Raw genomic sequence first — 16,678 nt, 5'->3', positions numbered from 1 at the left:
CCAATATTGGGGTCTAGCTCTAGGGCTATGTCCACACTCATGGTACCCTGCCAGGAGCACACCTCCTTGTCATCCCTGTCAGACAGTGGCTTCTGTTAGCCACGATCAATTACCCATCCCAAAGCAGCTTAGTCATACAGCTAGCACCTCATACTACCAGAGACCAAAACTCAGAAAGGTAAGCAGCCTGAGTGTGAAGGACACCACCCCAGGTCAGCAGACACCATGACCCCCTGACAGAAATTACTCTCTCTGGGAGTGCCCACCACTCAATGGACCAAGCCCTGCGTTCTACTAGACAGGAAAACTGTCCACCTTGTCACTGGTTCCTGGCAGGGTAGCTAGGAAAAGGCAGTGGAGAAGAGGGGGGTCAGAACAGAGTAAGGGTAAGCCTACTTGTTCAGGGATGACAGGGAGATGCCATGGATAGAGGGGGGTGTCTGACAGAATCAGCCTGCCTGAGCCTTAAAAGCAGGGAAGGAACTGGCAGTATGAACTCCTATAGGTAACACTACCGATGGCTTCTCCCAAGGAAAGAAGCCACTTCCCAGGGATCTCTCTCCCTCAACCAACTCCACTCCAGCACCCATTTTAAGCAGCCACAGGACCAGAGCAGGCAGTGACCATAGACCAAAAAGAACATTGGGGAGATTTTCCTTTGTGTTTCTTCAATGATCCATCAAACACTTTAAAGACAAGAAGTCGCCGGGCAGTGGTGACGCATGCCTTTAATCCCAGCACTTGGGAGGTAGAGGCAGGCAGATTTCTGAGTTCGAGGCCAGGCTGGTCTACACTATACAGAGAAACCCTGACTTGAAAAACAAAACAAAAGAAAGATAAGAAGTCCACATAGGTTGGGAGCTGGAAAGAGCAGGTGATGGTAGGGTGAAGACTCTGTACAGGGAAGGGCCGACATACACACACGGTACTGAGCCAGAAGGGTTTGTATACTCGAGTCCTGGACATCCTCCACGAAGGAAACTGAAACTCCAGTATCATGCAGACTCAAGACCACGTCCATGAGGCAACTGAGATGTCAGCTGCCCTCAGACCATAGACGGGTGTCTTCAGCAGTCAGTGAGGAGGCCAGGCGGCACAGCCCGGAAGTTACAGGCTCTGGTGGAACATGGATGGATACCTGCCCAGAAGAACCCCAGGGCTGAGGGAACACCCCGGAGCAAGTGACCACAACAGGCCCGCACCCTGAGTCTGCAGCCCATAATGAACATTCGCTGAAGGGTGCCCTGTACACCGAGTCCTGGACGGGAGAACAGGACACAGGTTCCGTGCACCTACCGACCTTGCCGTGTTTAGCCACGCCAAACCTACAACAGACAGAAGACTCTAGGACTCAGGGGAGCGCCGGGGCAAGCCACATATCGCTAGCCGATCGAAGGGCTCAGAGGAGCCTCATTTGCATGCAGGCGCGCCGCAACCAATGGACAGGGACCGCGGAACTATATTTGCATATGGGCGCGCCGCGGCCAATGGGCGGGAGCGACGGGGTGGTATTTGCATACAGGCGCGCCGCAACCAATAGACAGGAACCGCGGAACTATATTTACATATGGGCGCGCCGCGGCCAATGGGCGGGAGTGACGGGGTGGTATTTGCATGCAAGCGCGCCGCGGCCAATGGGCAGCTGCGCGGCGGCGCGGCGCGGCGGCGCACTCGAGCATGGCCGCGGCTGCGGCGGGAGGAGCCCCGGGTCCGGCCCCCGGCCCCTCCAGGCCCGCGCCGGCCGCCCGGAACCCGCCGGCCGTGCCGCGGAGGCGCGGGGACTCCCGGCGCCGTCAGGCCGCCCTCTTCTTTCTCAACAACATCTCCCTGGACGGACGGCCCCCGAGCCTGGGTCCCGGAGGCGAGAAGCCAGCGCCGCCGCCGCCACCGCCCACCGAGGCCCGCGAGGCGCCCGCGCCGCCGCCCGCTCCACCTGGAGGCCTCCCGGGGCTGCCAGCCAGGCCCGCGCCCCAGGGCCTGCTCAGCCCCACGACGGCGCCCGCCGGCCTTGGCCTGGACGGGCAGCGCCAAAGGTGAGTGGGCTGGACGGGGGCGGCTGCACGCTGGGGTCAGGGTGGTGGCCTAGAGGCCTAACCAGCACTCCGGCTGTGTGACCTATGGCCTTGGCAGCCCGGGGCACCGGTGGTGGTGAGCCAGGTCCCTCCTCCCAGGTTGTGGGGTAGTTGACCTATGGGTTCGGGTAAGCCACAAGCTCGGCAGACCTGGACATGGTTGGGATGAGGTGGGTCCATTCACCCCGCACACAGGTATGGTCACCTGGTACCCATCAACTTAACACTCAGAGGTCTGGGTGAACCGGAATGGTCAGCCCAGGACACAGGGTCAAGATGACCAGCCCAAGATCAAGGTGTCGGGTAATTAGGGAAGAGGGTTCTTCAGCCCATAATGCAGGAGCCAGGGTGGTCCAGGGATCCTTCATTCTGGTACTTGAGGGCCCATCACCGCAGCGTGCAAGAGTCAGAGAGGCTCGCAGTCCCGTCTGTCCTTGACTGGGACTGAGGTGATGTGGCAGCATCAGTCCAGAATACAGGAGATGAGTTTGGGATTAACTGAAGCTGGTCAGCCTCCAGAGGGAAGGGATAGTCCCACTAAAACTGTCAACTTCTGGATATGGGGTCAGCTCTTTACCTTGAAAGTCCCACTAAAGCTGTCAGCTCCTGGATATGGGGTCAGCTCTTTACCTTGAAAGTCCCCTGAATATGGATTTCGGAGTTCCCTTGGTCTAATTGACTCTAGACACATCCCTCCCCTGGCTACCCTACACAGAGACTCACAAACACTTTTTACAGGCTGTGTGCCCAACTCAGCTTGTGGGCCAGGGTCTTACCTACCTGGTCTCATCTCTACTCGGCCTTATACACCTGACCACCTCCCTGCCCTCTGTCCCACACCTGCTGGACTCAGGGTCTGCAACATGTAACTGTTCTGCCTCCCCTGCCTGGATCCTAGGATCCTTCATCCTAGCCCAGGACAGCTCTTATTCCTCACTACTCCCCCATTCCCTGGCTATGCTTACTTCCCAGATGGCCGTAGCTACCAGCACCATGTGGGTCTCAGCCTGCTCAGCTCCCTCTTGCATTCTCAGCCTTCACCTAACGAGTGACAGCGGGAGCTAAGTCTGGACACTGAGGTCCCTTCTGGGCAGGCCCCACTGCTATATATCCGAGCTCCTGCCAGGTGGCTGGCTCCCAGGTGTGGGAAGCCCTAGGCAGGTCTGTGATGGGAAAAGCTGTCTGACTTCTGACCCTGCATCACATATCTGTGGCCAAAGGACCTCAACTTTCTGTGGCTACCACCTCAGCCTACAGGTAGGGCCAGGTCATGCTTCTCCACAGGACATAGAGGGATACAGTGGGGACAAGGGGTCAGTTTGTCCCAGAGTGTTAGTTAGCTGGACCCCCTTGAAGAGCAAGCTGAAACATTTGTGGTTGAGGCTCCCTTTGGTACCCACGCCGTCCTAGCTCTTCCAGCCATCCGTCTTCCTAGTTCTGCCCCACTTCATCCTGAGAGTTGTTATCCTTGTGTGGTCACAGGCCTTCAACAGGAGGACGGTCTACCCCAGCTCCCAGTCTGTGGGTAGGAGAGACAACAGTGGCTGGCCTCCTGAAGGCTGTCACAGTGAGTGCAGACCAGCCATCCTCCATCCGGTAGCTCTGTGACCTTGAACAGCTAATGGATCTCTTACAGCCTCAGTCTCCTGCTCTGTGGAATAGGCTGACAAGAAGCTTTTTGTCCTTGATCCTACTTTGGGCTCTCAGGAGTATTTTCTAGCAATAGACAGAGTCACTGCTGGTTGTCTGCACAGGGCTTTTGAGCTGTTTATTGTCTCTTTTACTGCATGCCTGGAAGGAGGCTCACCTCTAGGCTCTATGGTCCCGTTCAAAGTGTGTATTCCAGCTACTTGCCCACTGCTGCCTTCTGGTTAGAGAGCCTGTGTGTGCACCTCTAAGGCCATGGAGAAAAAGGAAGCTCCCAGCAGCAGCAGCACTTTTCCCCCCAGCCCTGGATGCCAATCACTGAAGGTCAGGCTGTAACCTGGAGGTGCTCCTGACCCTGTACAGCTTCCACAGGCCTTGGGTGCCGGTGGCTTACGCTGTGTTGATCCCTCTCCTTGTCTCCACGTGGGGCTCCTCCCTGCATGTCCTCACGGGTTTATCTTGTCCTCCTTTCACCTTGATCCCTTCCTAGAGTGTCTGTAGCTTAGGCCCCTAAGGAGGCTTTTGAAGGATCTTTTTGGGGAACTACTTCAACTTACAACAGCCCTGCTTAGTACCTGCTGGAGAAATGAAGAGGAAGGGAAAGTCCCCATAGGCAAATGACTTTGCAAATTGCAACCTAATTGCACCCACCATTAGAGAACTGGGCCTAGAGGCAGGAGACTGTGTTCTGCTTTGATCTCAAAGAGGGGCCTAGGCCAGCCCTGAGTAGCACCTGAGCCACTTAGAGGAGCCATTGAGCAACTTGGCACCTGGGTATTAGTCTCTGCCCAGAATCTGCTCACTCGGGGCTGAAACCCACTGGAGTAGTCAGTCGCCAGGACAACCCAGCTGCTGACCCTGCCTCTGAGGCCCCACTCTTTCTCTGTGAAGCTGCTGGACCACAGGCCTCTCTACATGGAGTGCTGGGACGGAGACTCACCAGGAGACCATGGGGTATTTTGCTTATTTGTTTGGGTTTTTAGCAGATACAGGTCTGTGAGGAGCTAAATGGTGTGCTCGGGCAGGGGAACAGAGCCCCGGGCTCTGACTGAATGCTGTTGTGCTTGCTTAGTGGAGGAGGGTCCCAGACTCCTGAGCATGCTGGCCAGGATGGGCTCCTCACTAGGGACTTCTCTGCAACCTGTCATGTGACGGGTGGTTCCTGAGTCTGTCCCGAGCCTGCACAGCCCATCCACTCTTCCTGGATTCCTAAAGGGCACAGAATCAAAGCCACGGGCACGTGATCCTGCCTAGACCTCTCCCCATCTCCCAAGTTCCAAGCAAGGAAGCCTGTCACATACCAGTTGTTGTTTAAGGTCTGTAGTTAGGTTTCAGGTACCAACTGAAGAACAGAGGAGGGTGGACTTCAGAGGCAGCAGCAACGTTGCTAAGGGGCAGCTCTGAGCTGTTAGGACAGCTGAACTGCTCAGCGGGTAAGCCCTCTTAGCTAGCACCTTCCCTCTCACTCCTGACCCCTGGCCTCTTCATCCCACGTCACATGTAGAGGGCTCCAGTCATTGCCATGCAACCATGCCATGGAGCTGGAGCAGACACTGTCCTGTACGTCTGCAGCTTGAGGTACTGAGCTTGGGACTTTTTAGTTGTCTGGAGAGTGTCAGCTGAGGCGACAGAAAGTCCAGATTGCTCCTCAGTGTTTATCTGCTTTTAGCTATTCTCAAATTGAGGTGCCAGGCACATGTGAACAGTACAGGAGTCCCCGTGTATTTGTGGACATACAGTACATGCCACCGTACGCTCCATGAGCAGCCCCTGCGTTTCCACATACCCTCCTCAGCTGTCTCCTCACCAAGACCCCCACCGCTACATAGAGTGTCATATTATGCATCATATACACAGACATCCCACATGTCAACCCTTACTCTGGCTCCCGGTGGGGGCAGGGCAGGGCACACCATGGGGTCTGATTCTTACGGTGTCTGCACCACAAGAACCTGGCCCTTCTTCAGAGTAGCCGAGCTATGCACATGGCCCTTCCTCACCCTTCCTCAGAGTAGCCGAGCTATACACATGGGCCTTCCTCAGAGTAGCCGACCTATACACATGGCCCTTCCTCAGAGTAGCTGACCTATATACATGTCCCTTCCTCAGAGTAGCTGACCTATACACATGGCCCTTCCTCAGAGTAGCCGAGCTATGCACATGGCCCTTCCTCAGAGTAGCCGAGCTATACACATGGGCCTTCCTCAGAGTAGCCGACCTATACACATGGCCCTTCCTCAGAGTAGCCAACCTATACACATGGCCCTTCCTCAGAGTAGCTGACCTATACATATGGCCCTTCCTCAGAGTAGCCGAGCTATGCACATGGGCCTTCCTCAGAGTAGCCAACCTATACACATTGGCCTTCCTCAGAGTAGCCGAGCTATACACATGGGCCTCTACTCCTCTCTTGCCAGCTGTTTGATTTCAGACAAGTTGAATGGCTCTGTACCTCAGTTTCCCTATCTGAAACTGAATAAGAGTAGTGCCTACCTGGTACAGTTCTGATGATTGGGTTTACAAATCGCATGCTTGTGAGGAAGGAGAAAACCACAGGGAGCAAGATGTTGGACCAACTGGGAACATTGTGCAAGCTCCCAAGGGAGCATGCCATCCCTAAAGGGACCAGAAAATAGCAGGAAGAGCAAGCGGGGCGCCTGAGGAAAGATCTGCCACAGCTCTCCCACACTGTCTCTGAGGACTTGCAAATGAGATCCCAGGGCCACGATCAGCCACCTGGTTTTGCCTGGATAATTAATTACCTCAGCGAATGCCATGCCAGGCAGATGGCCCTAAGGGCCCCAGAACAGACTCTTCCCTCAGGTCCCACATTCTGTTCCACCACAGGCCAGCTGCTTTTCCCTGTCCTGTGCTTCCAGCCCTTAGCTAATCCTCTCTGGGCGAGTCTGCCCCCACCACCCACCACGAAGTGAGCATCCTTCCTGCCCTAGGCCCCTAGCCTTTCCCTCGGGCCATGCTTCTAGGCAAGGTACCTGACCCACTCTCCTCCAGAGCCTCTGGGTGGTGTCTTGTTCCTAACACAGGCCCGGATGTAAGTGGCCATGTAAGAAAGAAGGGAGAACCATGAACAGTCTGGGAGCCAAGGCTCTCTATGCCATCCCCACTCCTGTGTGAGTGTCACAGCCTTTGACGTGCTGGTGTGAGATAATGGCTATATACCTGTTTCAGCAACAAGCACAGGCAAGGATATGGTTCAGGGATCTTCATGGCTCTGCCTGACAGGTAGGTCCTGACCATGCCACACCTCATGTAAGCCAACTATCCTGCTGGAACAAGACCTCAGTTAATGATGCTGCAGGGACAGTATGGATCTGACATTAATCAGATGCAGATCTCCAGAGTTCATGCTCAGGAAATGGCTACTGCCAGACGTTTGGCATAGGCCAAGGCTCTGTGTACAATAAGCACACAGCAGTCCTTCAGGGCACCCTGGGAGCCCCTTTTCACAATGAAGTCTAGAGCCATTCCAAAGCCCCTGTAGACAGTGGGCTGGTAAATTAATATGTGTGGATGTTTTACTTGTATGTCTGTCTGTGTACCATGTATTTGCTTAGTACCCACAGGGGTCAAAATAGAGTGTTTGATTCCTTAGAACTGGTGTTACAGATGGTATTGAGCCACCATGTGGGTGCTAGGAATTGAATCTAGGTTTTCTGGAAGAGCAACCAGGGTTCTTAACCACTCATCTGTCTCTCCAGCCCCAAGCAGCAGACTTTTATTTCTCACATTCTGGAAGCCAGAAGCCCAAGAAGGTATGGCGGGCTCCCTTTGAGGCCTTACCCTTGGCCTCATAGACTTGTCCTCCCTTGTCATCACATGGTCCTCCCTCTGTGTGTCTGTGCCTTAATCTTAAGGATACCAGTCACACTGGATTAAGGGCCACCCCAGGTAATCTCTTTAAAGGCCATATCTCCAAGCTCAGTTATGTTCTGAGGCCCTAGGGTTAATATACAAATATGGGGGTGGGGCACATAATCCCACCAGCACCCCAGTGTGAAGGACCTGCTTCTTACGGGGCATGCTCAGATCTGCAGGTGCCTAGACTACAGGCCCGGGGCTCTTTTAGAAGTTTCTGGTAGCAGCTGAAGTTCAGCCTGTGTGGTAGTTCAGCTTCTCCATATGAACCTACTTTCCACATCTCCACACCTGATGGGAGATGCTTTTCTTGCCCTTGAGGATAAGCGTTTCTGAGCTGCAGTCCCTTGGACCTTTGGCATATCAGAGGCTCACGCTGAATTTCCAGGTCCAGCCAGAGGACTTCCTGATAAAGGAACTTGAGCTTAGTTGCATCAGACACAGCACAAGTCAGTGAAGCCTTTAATGTTGTAAAAGAGCTCCCCACCTGTAAATCTGGAAGGACGGACAGGCAGATGTGATTGGGAGCTCTCAGGGAATACTGCACTGGGGACTGACTGAGTCTCCCCTGTCTGGGAGACCCTCTGCACCCCGCAGCCACAGAACCCTGAAGGAAGCTGTAGAGAGGTCCTGGTCTTGAGTCCTTGTTGGCATTCCTGCCTGGGGCTTCTGGCTCGAGGCCAGCCTGGGGCTTTCCTCTCCAGGTACCTGGAAGTCCTTGGATGTCAGGCTCACCTCACCTCTGTGTCTTCAGTATGCCTTTGCCTGCTGGCCTCCAACACCACTGGAGGCTTCTTAACTATGACATAGCCACTTTGTGCTTTGTGCCCACTGGGTGAGAGGAACTTGGTACAGATTGAGGCACAAGGACACCATGCGTACGTGGAGCATCAGTTAGTACAACTGAGGCACTCTAACTGCCATCACCACTGACACCATCCCCACCAACAACTGCCACACATCACAGTACCACCACCATCCCCAGCAGTAGCTCCACAGCCATCAACATCTGTACCATCCCCTGCAAAGCCTTCTCCATCATCACTGTTCTGAGTGGGTGGTTTTCCAAGTGTGGCAGTACTTGGCCTCATCTGCTGCACTTTCAGAATGTTTTTGGTGAAGAGCAAGATTACCCATGAATCCTGCTACAGGGAAGAGGGGAGAACCGGTGTCTGTGCCTTGGCAGTTGTGTGGCCTGGAGAGCCCTTTGGCTGCTTTGAACTTGTCAGAAGGGCCACACATTTTGCACAGGGCAGACTATTAGTTGGCAGAGCTGAGACAGAGAGGCTGTCCCTCGTGCAGTCATCCCACAGGCAAGTGGCTCAGCTCTTTATTTGAAAATGCCTGCACAATTGCTGAAGTCCAGGCAGGAGTGGACTTATATATATGTTCCATATATAAGCTCATATATGTTCCAGCTTCTGTTTAGGAAGCCTCAGACTGTATGCCCTGGTGAATTCCTTGGCCAGATATCTACTTTCAGGACTCTCTTGGAGTGAGGACTAGTGAGAGTGTTTGACATATATCATTAATCCTTCATAGCCCAGGCATCCTGCACACAAGCTGAGTCAGGTGCATTTGACAGGTGTGTTCTAGGGTCTGGAGTGTAGCTTAGTGGTAAAGCAACTTGTGTACCATGTGTGAGACTCAAGCTCTTCAACATGAGATGCATGCACTTAGATGCACGCACATGTATACACATTCAGATGCTGTAGCAAGAAGTGATGGAATCATGGCATTTTGTGACCTTTTTTTTTGGTTTTTCGAGACAGGGTTTCTCTGTGTAGTCCTGGCTGTCCTGGAACTCACTCTGTAGACCAGGCTGGCCTCGAACTCAGAAATCTGCCTGCCTCTGCCTCTTGAGTACTGGGATTAAAGGCGTGCCGCCATGCCCAGCTCAGGAGTTGCTTTTCTATGTAATCCCAACAGGCAGCAGTGGAGGTTGGAGGATTAGGAGTTCAAAGCTATTTGCAGCTACCTATTGAGTCTGTGTCCAGTCTGGAGCACATGAGACCCTGTTTTTAAAATTAAATAATAACAAAACAAAAAGAGATGAGGTCTCATATATATAGCCTTGGCTAGCCTCAAACTCACCATTGTCCATACTACCATGCCTAGCTGTTCCTTATTTTTTCTTTAATAACATACCACATGGCTGATAATAGGAGAATAAAGATGGGAAACTATAGCCCACTCAAGTCTAGTCACAGGCCCTCATTTTTAAGGAGGGAGTCACAGTGTTTGGCATACCTCAGCCTCAGCTTGAGGCTCCTGGTGACTCTGTGCTTTCAGGGAGCCCTGGCACAAACTTGTCAGTGGCGAGGTCTTGGGCAAGCTTCAAGCTCAGAACACAGACCACCCCTTCCGTTCCCACACTGTAAGCTTGTAGCTTGGCTGTTGCTCTCACTAACTGTGTCCTGGAAGAACCAGACGATCTGTAACTGACTAGTCATTTGCCCATTGGGACTAAAGACTTGAATTTGTTGTCCTGGTCTCATTCGTCGGCCTGAAGAAGCCTCTCCTGGCACACAGTGCTGGGAGTCTGCCTCCCTCGTCCTGGCCTCCTGAGTAAAGGCACAGGGGACCCAGGAGCCAACATGACCCACAGGGATCAGTGCTCCCAAAGCAGAGCTGCCATCTTTCTTTAGTGACAGTCACCAACAGGTCTTCCTGAGGGACAACATGGAACTAGAACCCCAAGTCCACAAGGAAATCTTAGTTGTACATTTGGAAAAGAATGTTCTAGACCCAGAAACAGCTCCTGGGAGGGGTGTTTGTGCATATTTGTGTATGTGTGTACATGTGTGTGTGTGTTTGTGTCTGTGTGCATGCATATGTGTGTACATGTGTGTGTGTTGCAACTGCCATGCACCAGTTGCTCTCCCTTAGGACAAGGACTTCCCCAGACTGCAGTCTTGGTTCACCGGGTCTTGAAGCCTCTTGGTTTCATGCCCGCACTCCCTGCATATTCCCACATGACTTCAGTTCTGCTCAGGGACCTGCCGCAAAGGCTTCCTGGAGTCTGTGTACTGTCTCTTCTGAGGCCATGATGTCTTCCTACAGGAGACGAGTCACATCTCAGCGCTGTTCCCTTGAGTTTCTGGAAGACACAGTGGGATGTGCCTCGGTGCAGAGGTATATACCCTACCTGCCCCTGCTCCAAGGCCTCTGACCCCAGGAGCCACAAGAAAGTCCAAGGAGGGCAAGAACGACCTGCTTTTTACCTTACAGAACCAAGCATGCATCTGGATCACCAAGACACAAAGGCCTGAAGAAAACCCACTTCATCAAGAACATGAGGCAGTATGACACAAAGAACAGCAGGTGAGTGAGTGTAGGGCCAGGCCCGGGAAGGCCACTGTGCTCCCTGTACTGTAGGATCAGGCCGTGTCTCTGGGGGCCAAAAATATGAGACCCAGGCCCTGCCCCTGTTGGCAGCAGCCCCTTCTCCATCACCCGTTGTCCCCTGACCCTCTATATTGTTGAACACTGGCTAGCATAGCCAGGCCAGCAAGCCACCACTGTATAATCCCAGGGAAGAGCCACCAGCTGGACACAAATCTTAAGAAAAAGAGACTAGGCACCACTGTATAATCCCAGGGAAGGGCCAGCAGCTGGACACAGATCTTAAGAAAAAGAGACTAGGGAAAGCAAAAATGCCTCCCCCCTCCCCAAATGTGCCCAGGATAGAAGGTGCGACCATATTTGGGGCACATATACAGGATAAGGCATGGCTATACTTGTCAGCACTAAGAGTTCCATTGGGGACACACAGATGGAGATGAGGTATATTGGGGGACATATGGGAGGCTTAACTCAAACTAGTATTTGGGTCCCCAGAACAGTGCTAGGCTAGAATCTGGGCAGCTGCATATGCCTGCACTGGTGCAAACACACTACCTGTCACTCTGATCTCAGTCCCTTCCCTGCTGTAGGTCACCGTGATAAGTATCCCCAGGAACTGTTGCTGCAGGACCTGCAAATCCTAAGTCCTGAGACCACAGGGTGGCCTATGGTTATAGCTTTGAGCATTCAGGGGCCCCAGTCCTAAGCCCCCCTAGATAGCTTAGTTCTGTATTATATCTAGGTGTTCTCTATTAGCAGTAAACCTTGTGTTTGCCTGTACTCTGTAGCCTGTTGCCAATGAACTTGGCAGCTTCCTGTGCCCTCTCTTTGTGCGAATGAAGCTGCCCTTTCCTGGGTAACCTGTGCTCCTGGGAGCAGGGAGCTTCCTAAGCAGATCTAGGGAATCTGGCCCAAGTGCTAAGATGCCAGACCTGGCTTCCGGAATCCAAGTCCCCTTGGTGGCTCTGGCAGTTTCCCATCACCCAAATGTAGACAGGACAGAGTTCCTGCCCTGCTCTGACCTCGGCCTCCCACAGGATTGTACTCATCTGTGCCAAGCGGTCCCTGTGTGCGGCCTTCTCAGTCCTGCCCTATGGAGAAGGCCTACGGATCAGGTAAGAAACTGCCCATGCTGCGAACACGGGTAAGCCCTGGTCCTGCTGAGCACAATCAGTGTGGCCTGCTCTTGAGTGTAGGCTGGGGCCTTAGACTCATGGGGCCAGCATATCGTCTCCCTCCACAGCCCAGGAGTTTGCATTCCAGGTTCTTATCCCCGGAGCCACGGGTTCTGTCCAGACTATCTATATGTGTGTGGGATGTGTGTGTAGATGGATGGATAGATAGATAGGCAGGCTACATATAGGTTGGCTATATATAGGTTAGCTATATACAGGTATGTATCAGTAGGCTATATATAGGTTGACTGAGATATTCCTGAACCTCTCTCAAATAAGCTCCTAAAACCTTGTGACCAGCCCAGGCAATTGTGTCCTGAGTATAATTCAGGGAAGAAGGAAACAGCTGTTGGGGCGGGGCAGTGTTGTGTGTGACCCCACAGAACAATAGTCGGCACAGAAAAACCTCCTGTCCAGAGTGGGAGATAGCCAGTTCTCAGGATCCCAGGCCAGCTGCTGAACTGTGTGACTACAGGTGAAGGGACTGAGGCACCTGGGAAGCGAATTTAAGCCAAAGTCTGGTAAGTTTTCAGGGATGTTCCAGAGTGGTGGCTCCCAGGTGCTATGACAGATGACATCTATCCTGTCATCCACAAGGCAGGAGTTAAGATACAGGCTGCCCTCAGGCTAAACCTTCTGTCATGTACCTCCAAGGTCATGCCCGCCCCCTTCTCCTGTTTTGAGGACTTTGTGGCAGGAGCACTCTGTGTGGGTGGATTCCCGGTGGGCCGAGCACCCACCCACTGACCACAGACAGAGGGACTACAGCCCTCCCTCTCATATACATTGCAGTGACCTGAGGGTGGACAGCCAGAAGCAGAGGCACCCATCCGGCGGCGTTTCTGTTTCTTCTGAGATGGTCTTTGAATTGGAAGGCGTTGAGCTGGGAGCAGATGGAAAGGCAAGAGCCCTGTGGCCAGCCATTGGCCAGCAGAGTTAGGCAGACAGGTGCTGCACATTAAGGCACAGTATTGGGAGCAAGCCACACCCCGTTACACCTGTCACTAGCTGGCTCATGCCACCCAGAGAAAGTGCCTAAGAGTACACCATACACAGCCACTGCTAGCTGTGGGTAACCCAACTGCTCCCCTGGGTTCTCCACATAGAGCCTTGCTTCTGGACCAGTAAGTAGGCCAAGGGTCTTCCAAGACAGAGACTAGCCTGGCCACAGACCACAGATTAGGCATGGAAGCTAGTGCTCTGACCTTGAAAGTACCCACTCCGACTGGGTAGCAGCATGGCTTCAGGCTCCTCACTGGAGGGCAGAGGGAAGCAGAACTTGGTTGTACTTTCTGGCCTGGGGAGCAGAACTGAGCTAATGTGATTGCTTTTCCAGGTCGTGTCTTATGCAAAGTTCCTGTACCCTACTAATGCTCTGGTTATACACAAGAATGACAGCCATGGCTTGCTGCCCCAGCCTCGGCCCAGCATCCCCAGGGCTCCACCAGGTTCAAGACACAAACCTGTGCCTACCAAGTCAACACCAGCTGGCACAGAACTAGGTAGCCAAGGTCTGGGCTAGGCACAGCCATGGGCCAGACAGCAGTATAAGCCACACTCATGCCTCTGCACCAAGGCTTCTCAGAGGAAAGGATTCCAGATAATGTGGCCCTAGGCTCTGCCTGAGTCAGGCAGAAGAGAGGGTCAGTGTGGGACGGGAAGGGGGCAGGCTTTGTCCAGGCATCACTTCTTGGACCTAAGCCCTAGCTGGCCTGTGACCTGGAGCACCTCTCAGACCTGAGCCTTGCCCTCATGCCTCTTCATTGGCTGCAATGGGAGAGGGGAGGTGTGGGTTCTGATCAGGATCTAGGCTGTCATTGGCTGCCTCTGCCTACAGGAAGCGACGGGGGAGATGCAGTGGAATACAATCCCAACCTCCTGGACGACCCACAGTGGCCGTGTGGAAAACATAAGCGTGTACTCATCTTTGCTTCATACATGGTGAGTTCAAGGTTCAGGTAATACACTGAATGAGCACCCTCCACACCAGAGACTCAGCCATCTCAGGGTGCCTTGTCCCCACCCAGCACCAACAGGTAGTGGGAAGGGTTGTAGCCAAGGGCAGTGTGCCCAAGCAGGACAGCCAGTCATGCTGGACATCTCCTGCAGCCAGCTCTGAACGCCTGGCAGGCTGGGCTTATCCAGAGGATGGACAGACTGAGCCATGTTAATCCTCTTTGAAGTCCCACATGCTCATGTGTGTACCTGCAGGCTGCAGGGCATCCATTCCCAAGCATCTTGGCCCACTCACCTCTGCTCTGTTACAGACCACCGTTATAGAGTATGTGAAACCTGCAGACCTCAAGAAGGATATGAATGAGACCTTCAGGGAAAAGTTCCCTCATATCAAACTGACATTGAGCAAAATTAGGAGGTAAGGGAGGGCTAGGCAGATACCCCTTCCCAGCCACCTAACCTGGCTCTGGGCTTTCTCCATGTGTGCTGACAGCCCACAGAACATGGCATAGCCATGGAAGGGTGACTGCTGTCTCATGACATGGATTTGCCCCAGCGTCATGGCTCCCATCCCACCCACAGTTTAAAACGGGAGATGCGGAACCTTTCTGAAGAGTGCAGCTTGGAGCCTGTGACCGTGTCCATGGCATATGTGTACTTTGAGAAGCTCGTACTGCAGGGCAAGCTCAACAAACAGAACCGCAAACTGTGTGCTGGAGCCTGTGTTCTGTTGGCTGCCAAGATCAGCAGTGACCTCCGCAAGAGTGAAGTGAAGCAGCTTATTGACGTGAGTGTGAGGTGTGCACCAGCAGGCACTGGGCCTTAGACGGGGACACAGATGGAGCTAACCCATTCACCCTTTGTTTCCCTCACTGCAGAAGCTGGAGGAAAGGTTCCGGTTCAACAGGAAAGACCTCATTGGCTTTGAGTTCACGGTGCTCGTGGCTTTGGAACTGGCCCTGTACCTCCCAGAGAACCAAGTGTTACCTCACTACAGACGCCTCACCCAGCAGTTCTAGCCCAAACAGTGCACCCCAGAGGGAGGCTGCTTTGGCAGGAAGGCTGAGTAGCTTGGCTAGAGGACTAGTGTTCCTGTCCCTCCTCCAGTAACTGCACTTGCCCCTCACAACCCACGGCAGCTTGGCTTCCTTGGAAAGTTTTTAATTTTGGGGCAGAGCACGCCTTGACCTCGAGACGCTCCCTGTTGAGGGTTTTCCTGAAGCAAGTGAACAGTGTGGGGCTTGGTTTGTTCTTCGTGTGGCGAGACCAGCCTGGCTTATGTTGTGAATCCTGAGGGCCAGCCTTCCTTCTGCCTACCCATGAAACCATTCCTGTAGAGACCTAGGTGTCCAGACCTTCTGAACTTGCTACAATTGTCAGGCTTCTGTCTTCTGGTGCCTCCACCCAGGCAGTTCCCCATCAGCACTATTTTATCTTTGGTCAAGATACAGGATAGGGCAGACACCTTGATTCTGAGTCTGCTCTCACTGCACCTTGTTAAAGCATCTGCCACTGTGAAACCCGTGTCACATGCACAGCAGTGCTTTGGCCAACCCCTGCTGCCTCCTGCCAGCACAGCTTTTCCCTGTCACTGGACAACCACTGACTGTGGGCTCTTGACTTTCCTAAGCAATATCGTGATGGAGAAAAGTCATTATAACTTGAGATTTGGTCTCTATGGGAACAGACAATGGCCCATTCAGGCCTGCTGCTGACTTTGAACCACACTTGATCCTCAAGCAGGAAGGCACCGATCCTGCTACCTACTGTCAATGACTACATGTCATCAGGCCAAGTTGCCCTGTGCCACTGTCATCACTCAAGAGCTATCCTCCACCTCCCCAGGCCTGTTATCCTTCCCTAGAAACTGGTCACCAGCCTGGCAGACGCCAGCCACCGCTTGGTTCCAGTCTCATGTCCCAGAGATGCTCGTCCTCAAGCCTGACACCGACCACCTAGGTCTATCGGATCAGTAACAGCTCAGACAGGAGCTCAAAGGATAGTAAATACGTTTTAGCCTGTCCATGCTTATGCTGGTGTAAGCATGCCACGTTCTCAGAGCATCTTTAGGTGCAATAAGTCGTTCCTGCAAACAGGTTATCTTCAGGGCAGCCCCATCATTTTTTTTTTAAATGAACTTAGATATATATGGCTGACTGATGGGATAAATGTTATTTAAGCTTCTAGATGTAGTAAGGTGTATTCATTTTACCAAGCTGGTCTGCTGTTAGTCCTTCCTAAGCTTCGCTAAGAGCTGCTGGTTTGTGGTATTGAGCACTGTTAAAGCCAACCCTTAAACCAAACACGGGCTAAACAGAGTCCTATAGACTGAGTCCAGAAATCTGAGGTATATCCATGGTGTCCAGCTGGACTGTGACCCAATGCCACAGACCTGGTGCTGCACCCGCAGCGCTCAACAGGACACAGCTGTGTCAGACCTCAGAATGTGGTGTATGTCCAGTAGGTTATGAATGGAAGGTGTTAAAATGTTTTTGTTAAAGTAAAACTGGTTTTTGCAACATACTTCCTTGCTTGTCTCCTTTCAGGTAAGTGTGCGGCCCTTTTCTGGTCACAATAAAAACACCAGCCCTACATAGTAAAAACAGC

At 53.0% G+C, this 16,678-nt stretch overlaps 1 protein-coding gene across 3 annotated transcripts; it reads left to right on the top strand.

The window, feature by feature from the left end:
• The first annotated feature begins 1,642 nt into the window (after positions 1 to 1,642).
• Positions 1,643 to 16,594, top strand: Cables2 (CDK5 and Abl enzyme substrate 2). Of its 3 annotated transcripts, NM_145851.2 has the most exons (10): positions 1,668 to 2,033; positions 10,659 to 10,730; positions 10,827 to 10,919; positions 11,978 to 12,055; positions 12,908 to 13,016; positions 13,452 to 13,617; positions 13,953 to 14,056; positions 14,383 to 14,489; positions 14,654 to 14,858; positions 14,950 to 16,594. In NM_145851.2, the coding sequence occupies exons 1-10, from the start codon at positions 1,678 to 1,680 to the stop codon at positions 15,088 to 15,090; spliced, it is 1,431 nt and encodes a 476-aa protein (NP_665850.2). In that variant the 5' UTR covers positions 1,668 to 1,677; the 3' UTR covers positions 15,091 to 16,594. The 3 variants fall into 3 exon arrangements, 2 of the variants coding, with proteins under 2 accessions (XP_006500692.1, NP_665850.2); XR_001782621.1 differs by lacking the exon at positions 12,908 to 13,016 and having other exon boundaries at positions 1,643 to 2,033; XM_006500629.1 differs by lacking the exon at positions 10,659 to 10,730 and having other exon boundaries at positions 1,643 to 2,033.
• The last annotated feature ends 84 nt before the right edge of the window (positions 16,595 to 16,678 follow it).

This window comes from Mus musculus, chromosome 2, assembly GCF_000001635.26.
Source record: "Mus musculus strain C57BL/6J chromosome 2, GRCm38.p6 C57BL/6J".
NCBI lineage: Eukaryota > Metazoa > Chordata > Mammalia > Rodentia > Muridae > Mus > Mus musculus.
Note: the sequence above shows the minus strand (reverse complement) of the source record. Positions and strands in the feature narration are given on the sequence as shown.